The 12,193-nt window shown below is 28.6% G+C and overlaps 1 protein-coding gene across 13 annotated transcripts in view; it reads left to right on the top strand.

Annotated features, from left to right (window-relative positions):
* Sh (Potassium voltage-gated channel protein Shaker) overlaps positions 1–12,193 on the top strand; it is a 392,327-nt gene that overhangs the window by 340,826 nt on the left and 39,308 nt on the right. For 11 of the 13 annotated variants that reach the window (XM_036376281.2, XM_070110730.1, XM_036376275.2 and 8 more), the window contains one exon: positions 82–253. In XM_036376281.2, coding sequence (XP_036232174.1) covers positions 82–253 — 172 coding nt within the window. Of the gene's footprint in view, positions 1–81; positions 254–11,708; positions 11,839–12,193 lie in introns of all 13 variants that reach the window. The other 2 variants (XM_036376274.2, XM_036376272.2) reach the window with 1 other exon arrangement.

The raw sequence follows: 12,193 nt of genomic DNA, 5'->3' as shown, positions 1-12,193 counted from the left end.
ATATATATATAAAAAAAAAACTATTTACATATATAATAATTTGTTGATTGAAAACATGCCATACCGATTATAATTTTTTAGGACAAGTCATCGAATCAGGCTATGTCCTTGGCAATATTACGAGTGATACGATTAGTTCGAGTATTTCGAATATTTAAGTTATCTAGGCATTCGAAGGGTTTACAAATTTTAGGACGAACTCTGAAAGCCTCAATGCGGGAATTAGGTTTACTTATATTTTTCTTATTTATAGGTAAGTTCCAGACGAAAAAAGCAAAACAAAACAAAACAACAAACAAAAACACACATCAACCACATACAAACACATAAAACTCCAAAAGAAAAAAGGAAACTAAACCAATTACAACCCATACACATATACTAAACTCCTCAAAGAAAACTATACAAAACCTTGCTCACCACCACCACCACTCTTATTACTATTAGTACCGCTATCACCACCACAACTACTACTACTACTACTATTACAATTACCACCCGCGCACAACCATTCTAACGATCTATACCCAAGCACACGCAATCACACACATAAACCCTCTAAAAAAGTCTAGATTACAAGAACACACACTCAGCTAACTCAGGGAATCCCAAAACAAAACACTCACTCTATATGGTCCAAATAAACAAACTCACTTTTTCTTTTTCTATGTGCCATTTTTATGCCCAAAAATGGTATAAGAATAAAAAAAAAAACTATTTTTGAAAATTTCAAGCCATTCGAATTGTGCTTGGAAATTTCTTATAACTACAATGTTTCTGAAATCAGTAAAAAGCTCAAAAAGTAGACATTAAAGACTATAATATTTCTGAAATCTGTAAAGAGCTCAAAACTACCAAAACTAGATCTTATATACTTTCAACGATGTTTTATATAGTTGGAAAATAAGAGTCTGCGAATATATGCTGTCAATTTATTTTATTATTTCATAATTGAATACTTTTTAATGATCTTGCGTAATTGATTCAATTTTTATTTTTTATTATTTTAATTTAAACTTCAATATAAAAATTTGAAAATGCTCTGCTCTGATTAATTTCATGTATATTGATTGAAAACATGAAGAGTCTTTTAAGATGCACGTGAAAATTGGAATTTAATTTTATTTGAGGTTATAAATTTTAAAACATATTTTGTAAACCTGTATTTAATTAAAACGTTATATAAAATTTCGAAATCACTTCTCAAGTAAAAAATCGGAGATACAAGTAATGGTAAAATTTTTCAGTACCATATTCTTGAATGAAAAGAAAAGAATACATACAAGAAAATTGGGATCACTCATTTTTTTTTTTTTTTGAGAACTAGAGATTTCTAATTTTAAAATTTTTACTGGAAATTATATTCCAATGTTTCATCCTAGAAAGATCAGCTTCGTTAAAATTTAGTTATTTTAAGTTAAAATAAAAAGATAATTATATATTAATAAATATAGTTTCAATTAAAACAATAAATCTTAATTAAGGTAATTAGTAATTGTCTCTGTCTCGCTTCATTGAGTCAATTAATAAATTATCTACAATAATACATTGAGAGAAAAATTTAAAAACAAACCAAATTAAGAAATTGTCTGTAGATCCTAAATGGGAGCATATTAGTTAGGATCAATTTGTAAATTGTCTAAATTAAGGGGAATTAAGAATGAAAATTACACACTAAATAATAGTTCAAAATTTAGATCTTCAATCGGTAGCTTAAAATTTTAGTCCAACTTCAAAATAAAATTATATTTATAAAAAATTGGGCTTGAGTTTAAATTAATGGATCTTAATTGAGTTAATTTGCTGCTTAATTGAATTGAATTAGCAAATTGTCTACATTAACATCTTCAAGGAAAAATTAAAAAACAAAGCCAATTAAGCAAATGTCTGAAGATCATATACGGGAACGTATTACTGTGGTAAATTTGCTAATTGACTAAATTAAGGGGATGTCTGAAATTGTACATATTATTATAAACTTTAAACTACTTCCAAAAGTCTTCGCTTGCTCGATACCGTTCTTAAAATGTTTAATTTTCAATAATTTTTCGATATAAAATATTATTTTTCGGTGTAAAAAAATTATTCTTAAAACATATTAAATATTTTAACAAATTACTTTGAATAAAATTTAAAATATCATTAAAGCCATGCTCAAAAATATAATACTTCAAACAACGAATGTCTGTCCACACTTAAGCCTTTTACTGATATTCAAGAAACTAAGAACTAAAAATACATATAAAATATTTTAAACAGCAACCTCAAATACCCACACATGCACTTTTCCCCCAAAAAATTTATTTCAAAACCCACTTTTTACGTTTCCCTCCCTCCGCCAAGGTTCACTCTCAGCTTGCAGAGAAATTTTTTGTATGAAAAAACATTTGAAAAGCATACCAAAAACACTTTAATTTCCATATATATTAAAAAAAAATTACCGCTTTTTCTATAAATATCAAAAATATAGTAAACTTAACATAGTAAAGATGGCAAAGCAAACGCACAACGAATATTCATTTGTACTGTACCTTTGAGTGTAAAATGTTAGCGAAAAATAACAACGAATGTGAATAGAAAAAAATATTTAAAAAATTATATTTAAAAAAAAAGTAAAACAAATAGTGCTTGGGAAAGTACTTTCTAAAGTACTCCAAAAAGTGCTTTCAAAAGTGCTTCCCAAATCTTTGCCCGCTCACGCAGTATATATTTTTGTGATTTTTTTTACCTTTTTGGCGTCGAAAAGTAATTAAGTAATGATTACTAGTGATTCTTATACTTGTAATTTACACAGGATTATATGTAGGTGCTGTGTGTATCTTTTTTACTAAAATATTTACAAAAAAAATTAAAATATTGCAACAAAATAAATATATATTTTTGTACATCGATGTATAGCATACATACCTATATATATATATATACATATATGTGTGTGTGACTAGGTGTAGGTGTAGGCGTTAGGTATATACATATGTGCATTTATGTTTAAGCAAGCATAGTTTTAGGCGCATAAATATCATTAACTTAAAGTAGCGGTAAAATGTCATTAATAACAACTAAAAGACATACTGACATATGTATGTCGTAGTGTGTCATAGGTACTCACTTTACATTTACATATAAGCAAAAGTTACGCACAACAGCAAATCTAAAATTATATATAGTGCCTAAATGTATACAATATATAAGTTGAAATGAAACATTCACTCTATGAAACCCGTATGAACGCGTACTGAGATATTTTCTATCCAACCATTGAGGCATCCACGTATATCTGTATACCCATATAATACATTCATAAATATATTTACCACCACCAAACCACATCGTCTGAAACCCCTAAAAGTGTGCTATATATAAGCATTTCGATTCCTGAGAAGTAAATATATAGAAATTTACTCGAATTTTAGTCTATTGCTCCTGATATACTTTGACAGAGTAAAACGCATTTGTTTCGCCAAGCAGTCCGTTTGCAATTTTAAGGTGAAATTTAAAATTGAGATTGTGTCGCCCACAAAATCGTCGTAGCGTATATTGTGTATATGTCGAAAAAACAGGCGCACTTAACTAACTATAATTTAGCCCACTAACAAAAAATGTTACTTAATATAGATTATTCTTATACATATTTATGTGTATATGTGTCCCTACTATGGCAAATCTTTCAAAATTTAAGCAAAAAATTATTTGTCTCTCAGACATTATATGTGTTTTACTTATACTAACGTGGGTGGGTGTAGTTGCATGCATACAAATATAACTTCTTAATTGATTTTTCGTCAGATATTAAAAAAAAAAAACTTCAACTCTTCCAATTGTATTCGTCCTTTTATTTTTTAAACTGTACTAACCAATGTCCTTGACATCAAACTCTTCACAATTTAGAAAGTATTTTCAAGTTCATCAGGAATGACTTCTATTTCGTAGTTAATCGAATTCATTTCAAAATTCATTTTCCTTTCACTATAGCTGTAGTAGTATTTTTTTTTTAGTAATTGTAGTGCTAATCTCTTTGAATTCTCCTTGCTGAGCGTTCTGTAACTACTAACAAATATACATAAGTACCTATATGTCTGTGTGTGTTTACCATATTGGTTTTTATTTTCTTAATTACTTTAACATAATTCATTAAGTTTTTTTTAAAACTACATACATATTTAATCAAATAAATATTCCGGAAGAGTAGTATGGGAATATCTTAAAGTAATATAAATATTTAACTTAACATGAGATAAACTGTCGATAAGTTTCACATATTAAATTAAATCATTAGGTAATTGCTGTTAAAAAGAAGTAGAAAAATAAACAGGTTCTTAGTATTGATTAATCTGATTACAAAAATTATCAATTAATCTTTTAGTTATTAATTCAACTTATAAAAAATTAAGTAATAACGTTTAATGTTCTTATTACTGGTTAGAATACTGGTCGAACTAATCTGATTACGAGAACTATTAATCATCATTTAGTTATGGATTCATGCTTTAAAAGAAATAGTTTAATTCTAACAAATACAAATAATTCAGTTAAAAATCAAATATTAATTATTAATGACGACAAATATAGGATTTAACACTTCTTAAATAATAGCTTTAAATACTTTCAATTCTTCTTTATAAAAGTTATTATTATTCATTATTACTAATTAATATTTCTTGTAATCCTTTTCTCTCATGAAAGTCTTTTTTTCAAAACTAGAAAGGTTAGATCAGTTACTTAAGTCAAGGACTTTATTCAATTGAGCGAAATAAACTCTTTACTGCTATAAATAAATTTTTATTTGTTTGCATTGAATCCTTTTAGCTTTATGTATTTATTTAAATTTATAGTTAAATAATAATTGAAGTTATTAAAATTAACTTCAACATAATTCTAAATAATGATTTCGATAAATTTTTCGAATGAAATATATTCCTCGAGTTAATCTTTGTGGTTTGATATATTCTTTTAATACCTCGCATGTATTTATTTTTTAATTATGACCCAAAAATATTAAAAATACAGTATAAAATTATACTTGAAAAGACTTGTTCAAATGAAGGCTTAGCTCTTTATCTCATTGTTTATTGTCTTATCGAATTGGACATATGTTCTTATCAGTAACCTAAACTGATACTGCTTCAGTATTTCAGGCTCTCAATATTGTCGATCTTAACAGTGATCGCACAACCAATCATATGATTATAGCGAGTGCCTGATTATTAAATGTGTAGAACGAAGCTAAGATTATAGTTAAGGAACTAGGATTATAAAAGCTGTTTTTTTAGCTTTACTATAAAGATAAGGGTTCGCCATTGTGTTTTAGAAATGATATCGGACAAGTGACCACCGCTGCTGGCTCGAATAAATTCCAGCCGAGAGGCCCCATTTTTTAACACTTTTTGTAGCAATTGTGCTCGTACGTCAGCAATAACTCACCGAATCTTCTTTTCCAAGACGTCAATCGTTTCGGGCTTATCTTCGTAGACAAGCGACTTCGCAACCCGAAGGCCAACCCACAGATCAATGACACGAGATAATGTGCCCACCAAAAGTTTCCTTCAAAAGTTTCCTTAAATAGATGTTTCGTTTGCTGTATGATATGTAGCGTCGTCTTATTGGAACCAAAGGTCATTCACATCAACATCCTCCAATAACGTTCCCTATTAACTCTAACATTATGGCCGACTTAATTTTTTGAAGAAATAGGAGCCAGTGATTCCCTTTGCCCATAGAGAACAACAATGGGTGTCTTTTTGAGGACATAACTACGTCGCAACAAGAACTGAATTATCCATCTAACAAAAATTCAGCTTCACCGCTAAACAAAATTCTCTTCTCGCCATCTCGCTTTGGGCCCATTCACCCAACGTGCGCAGCACTTGATGGTCGTTCGGCTTCACTTCTTGCGCGAGTTGGAATTTGTAAGCCCGTAAGCCGCGATCCTTCCGCAAAATCTTTCACAAAACATCTTCCACAAACGATGGGCACAGCTCCAATTGTTGCGATGTCGGATGTACTCTTTCGGATCTCCTTCGATACTTTGCTCCGCAGCAGCATTGTAACGTTTTCGGTACGCAATGTACGACGTCTCTGAGAATGCGCATTATCGACTAGAGTAAACGTGTTGGGAAACCGATTCATTGTTGCACGAACTGCCGACTCTGCTGGACGATTATGTCGACCGAATATTGGACATAGCGAGCGATGCGTCGCGCGAACCAAACCATTATTTTGATAATAGATTTGAACGAGTTATAAAATTTGTTCTAGAGCTTCATTATGAAATGACAAAGCAAGCTGAGTATAAATCAAGTAAAAGCTGTCGAAAAGACCAACTCCGAAAAGAGTATTACCTACTTTAAAACCACACGTCTAAAAAAATCAAATAGCAAAGCTAAATCAGTCTTATCAATGCAGAATATATTGTATTTCTCCCGAAAAATTGCCGCAGTGTTTCTCTGTTTGAAAGAAATTTGTTTTCGGAAAGAGCTACAAATTATTATTATTATAGTTATATATATTTATAGTTTAATTCGAATTAAGTAAATGCAGACATTTGTAGTCATTCTGAAAAAGTGCGTAGCCGTCAGGCGTTGTATTTTAAATCAAACATAGCCTTAAAATGGAAAGTGGTAAAATAATTTATTTTTACTAGGTGATGAACACTTACCTTAACATAAGTAGACTTAAGCTACTTTAATACATTGTCACTGATATGTATATTTCAAGTATCTTATGAAACAGCAATCATTTTTATGATACCAATACGATCAATTAAGCAGAATATCTGCAACAAGGTTAATAGGCTTATAAACTAATAAACTTTTTAAGATATTTTTTGTCCGTCATCAATAAGAATATATACGTACTGGTAAGTTATTTAATAATACCATCTTTGTTATAATTTTCAATTATTTTTCAACTTTTTATATACCTTTTACTAAAAATGAATTCAACTTTTTTTATTGACTTGCTCACACTTATCACTTTATCTACTTCACCTTAACACTGCATCGATTGCAAATCCCTCTTTTAATTACTAATTCTTTCCACTTCTTCGCACTCACGTCCCACCACCCCTGGCAACCCTTGTGATGTATGCACTGCCAAGCCAAGCCCAATTGACATATTCACAATTACCACGAAAATTTTTTGGGGATTCGTCCACCAATTTAAATGCTTAAAATTGCAAATTTCGTCGACTGCTATTGTGCTTAAACCACAACAACAACAACAATACCAATACCAATATTTTGCTTTCATTTGTGTACTATTTGAAAGTTATGTGGCCTAACAAGCTTTGTTTGTGTTGTTGCGTTCAAGTTTTACCATAATCTCCACGTCTGTCATACTTACATACATTTACATATAACTAAATATTGTGCTAAAATTCCGTTATTTTTTTGCCGACTGTAGTAAATGTAGTCTCATCGTTTTGTCTCATGTTGCAAATCTTTATCGTTGTATAGTTTTTTTTTTTTACTTCAAATACGCGATGTCTCGCCTTGGTCAACGTTGTACAATTGCATATAGTAAATACATACATACAAAACATTAAATACTCGTATTAAATTAATAGTCGTCTAAATCATCGTTGTAATTTAACGTCGTAATTGTTTAGTTGCTATCAGTTTGTAGTTGCCTCAAAAGAAAAAAAAACAAATTAGATAAAATGGAAAAATTTACGCGAGAGGAATGGAAAATAGAAGATAAATGAGCTAATTTGAATTTTTTAAATCTTAATTTTTAAGCACAAAAAAATAGAATTTCGAACTATTAATACTAATAAAATACTTGAATAAATAAATTTGCTTAACAAAATTTTTAATTTTTCAATTAAAATGTATATAATAAAAAATTAAAGCTATGGATAAGGTCAAATTGATATAAATTGTTTTACTGATGTCAATATTATTAAAAAAATTTCAAATGTTAAGAGTGAGTTGATCTGAAAAAAAATAGATTTGACTATAATATAAAATAATTTTTTTAATAAATTTTTATTAACTAAATATGTATGACTTCAAATAATTCCATTAAATTTAATTTTTTTAATTTCAATACAGTCATTGTGTACTATAAAATTATGAAAAAAAATTATAAAACAAAAAAAAGTTGTCCTACTAAAACTTCTTTGAATCGATCAGCTTGTATCACAGCTACATACATACATACCTATATGCTGTCTGTTGTGTTGCTTCGTGAAATAATTCATGGCAATTTTCGGGAAGATATTTTGTCATATAAACAAGTTGTTTATACAAAAACTTGGTTTGTATTGGTCTGTTTATATGGCACTCATAGGCCATAGTGGCCCGATCTGAACAATTTATTCGAAGATTGTAGCGATAATTTATGCCAAACTCCGTGAGAATATCTTGTCAAATAAGAAAGTTTTTTTTATACAAGGTTTTGATTTTGAACGGTCAGCTTGTATGACAGGTATATGCTATAGTCATCCGATCGGAAAAATTTATTCGGAGATTTTAACAGTGCTTTGTAAAATAATTAATGCAAATTTCGGTAATATAATTCGATATCAATGGTTCCGTCAAACGAGTAGCACCTGAGGGAGAAAAGGACGTGTGCAAAATTTCTGATCGTTATCTCAAAAACTGAGCTACGAGTTGGCGTATATACAGACAGACGAACATGTCTAAATCGAATTAGCTCGTCAATCTGATCATTTATATATATATATATATTATTTAAGGCATCCGACGCTTCCTACTGTGAGCATTTAATTTCTTGGCAAACTTAATATGTTCAAGATATAATAAAAATAATAATAATTTGAATACAATAACAAAATAGATATATAAATATGTAAAATAAAATATATCAACCTTGTTCCAATCGTAATGAATTTACTTCGTTTTTACATAATAAGAAATATTTATTTTAAAACAAATTTACATCTCAGTTTATTGATATATTGAGACTCGCATTTTCAATACTTCATCGTCTATTTACCATTCCTTTCGTGAGAACACTATATACATAACTAATATACCAAAAAAAAACTAGTTTACCAGTTTGCACCCCGTTAATATTACTAATCAAAAAAAATTAAATAGCTTAGCGTAGCGTTTATAAATACTAACCCTAATTACCGTTAACCACTTTAGCCACTATACCAGTTATGTACATTGACTACTAACGGACAATTCATTTGACCTAAGAGACGCAAATGACCAAACAGTAAAAATTTGCACTTCAATTAGAATAGTCAGAACCGATTAAAATTCAATTTACACTCTTTCTGATCCTAGGCGAATATTACTACCATTCACTGGTGATACAGTCGATAATAATTAGTTCAAGATCCAGAGCTTAGCGATCCAAATAAATGGAAGTAAACTCCTTATATAGTCATTAGGTATTTGGGTGATAATTCATTTGAAAGTGGTGATTTTTAGTCAGAAAAAATAGAATTTAATGGACTTTAATAACTGGAATTCATATTGAAAAATTTTCTTGATTCTGTCAAGAAAACCTCCGAAACTAGTATTCGACGGTGAGAAAGATTTTTCTGTTTAAAATTATATCAAATCCAAAAACCAAAAATTTTTTTTATAAAATAAATAAATTCACGTTAAAAACGAAACATTTGTCACAATTTAGATTTTTGACAAAATAACAGCTTCTCAATAAAAAAATTGTTTTTTTGTAAAAGAAAACATTTTAAAATTGTGTAAAGTCAAAATAATTCTCAAAATCTTATACCTTCGATCTTTCAAATATATCTAAAAATATCGTATGCAAATTTCAAGTGGCTCAATCCAGCAGTTTCCCAGAAATTTTACTGTCTGACATTGAAACCCGCAAATTAATATTACCCCTTAAATTTCTAATCTTTAACGACTTTTCTACGTTAGGTTTCGGCTGCATTTTATTATTTAGAAAATTTATTCATTGTAACAAAAGTACGTCTCTTCCTTATCCATAGAATTTTATACTAAAAAATAGTAAATGTCTAATCACAAATTCAATGATTAATTCCAATAAATATTAATACTAGCGCGTTGGTTTATTTAAATATTGTAATTTATTTACCTTCAAACGTCAAGTGACTGAATTCGTTGTAGCTAACAATACGACAGGATGATTCACACTTACTGAAATGCTTACATAAAAAGCTTAAACGTGCAAATATTATGTTTAATGTGACGCAAACTTGTTGGTACGACATGGACACTATTCTCTAACCATCTCTTTTTCACTTATTTCACTGTTTATACAAAATTTATACAAACATATAATATTAAATAAATATATATTTTGTGCGTTAATGCCTGTGCTGTAGAGTTTAGCTAATGTGTTTCTTCGTGACGCTAAATATACATATGTTAAAAATAACTAAACATATAAAACTAAGTAAAAAGTTATATATCATATACATATACATATGTATATAATGCAGACATACTATTACAAAATATCCATACGAGTAATAGAATAAAATAACTAACATTTTGTAGCGTTAAAAATAAGTTACATGCAAAATAGTTCCAAACTGCTTCGGTGTATTTTTAAGCAAATACCTTCATATAACAAAACTTACAAATCAGCCACGCTATGTACATGCATACAAAGAAAATATTTCCAACGAAATATTATCTTTTTTTTTGTAGAGAAATAACAATATATTATATTATATAATGTTTAGTTTATTTTTCAGCGAAAAAGAAAACGAATAATGCTTATATTATTCTCAGAAAAAGGTTCAGTATAAATTGTTTGTATGAAATACTTACTATGGCTACTATTAGTGAAACAGTTAGTTTTGAAATGAAATTTTATATATACATTTAATAGTATTTTAGTTGCAGTTTTTCTATGATTTGCACATTTAGTTAACCTGATTATGATAAACAACATGGAATAAAACACATATAACATAGATTTTTATATCAATATTTTTTTCCATCCCACTTTTGCTCTACCCAAAACTGCTCTTGCTCAGTTCTTTGTTAATAAGTGCACAAACAATTTGTTTTCCTACAATATCTTTATTTTGTAGTTTAGCTAGTTAGTAAAAAAAAATAATAGTTTAATTAAAGTTTATAAGTAATTTAATAATTTTCATTTATTTACTTTTAGCGAAACGTTCAATTTATCATGTTGCTAAAACTTTAAAATAATCAAATTTTTTGTTTTGTTTTAATGTAGTTAGCAATTAAAAATATTTTTATACAGAAATATAATTATGCTCTTATATTTTAAGATTTTAAAGTAGAAATTTTGGTAATTGACGAGGAAGTGTGTTGCTGACAATAGCAATGCTTTAAGTCAATTTTCACAAATCAAATTTTGTCGTTACCAAAGAAAAACAGGGTACATATGAGTAAACAAATATTATTTATATACAAAATCATGGAAATATGCTTGTAGCGCCATACAATATTTTCTTTACGAAAAGCTTGATAAACAAATATTTTGCCAAATTCCAAGCAGAATTTAAACGGAAGTGAAAGAAAACTAATATTTTTACAACAACATTTATACATAAAAACATATAATGTATATTTATTATTTTATTTGGCATTTTAATGAAATTTCACTAATTATTTTAACATTTCCCTCATTCATTTGCCGCTTGTCCTCAAAACTCAAACAATATGTAAAATAAATATATAAACAAATTCTCACACATTGCATTGATTTGTATGCACATATGATTAATGCTCGTGTATGACGTCGTACCCTTGGCCGTAATGCAGGCGTTGTTCTATTCTCTTCGGCGGTTTATTTTGCGGAAGCTGGTGCCGAAATGTCCTTCTTCAAATCCATACCAGACGCATTTTGGTGGGCAGTGGTTACCATGACCACAGTGGGATATGGTGATATGAGGTATAAATATAAAAGCGAAATTACCATAAAATAATTAGTTTATGTCAACTATGAAAATGTATATTTGCAAATATCAGGGACGGTTAATGGAAGTCTAAATAGATTTGGCGAAAAAATAAAATTGTAGGAAATAAAAAAAAATATTTCTACAATTTTGTGTTAAAATTGCAGTATTGCTTTTAACAGTTGTCGAAAAAAATCTTTTGCTTATCTAATATTTTTTTAAGAAATTATTATTTTTAAATGATTTTCTTTTACTTGAAATAGTAATATTTATTATGTATCTATCTAATTTAAAGTATATGTATGTTTTTCTTTATTTTTGACCTACAAAACCTTAGTCACGTTCACATCA

This window comes from Bactrocera oleae, chromosome 5 (genome assembly GCF_042242935.1).
Source record: "Bactrocera oleae isolate idBacOlea1 chromosome 5, idBacOlea1, whole genome shotgun sequence".
Lineage (NCBI taxonomy): Eukaryota > Metazoa > Arthropoda > Insecta > Diptera > Tephritidae > Bactrocera > Bactrocera oleae.
The sequence above is the reverse complement of the archived record's forward strand: the minus strand, read 5'-3'. Positions and strand labels throughout refer to the sequence as shown.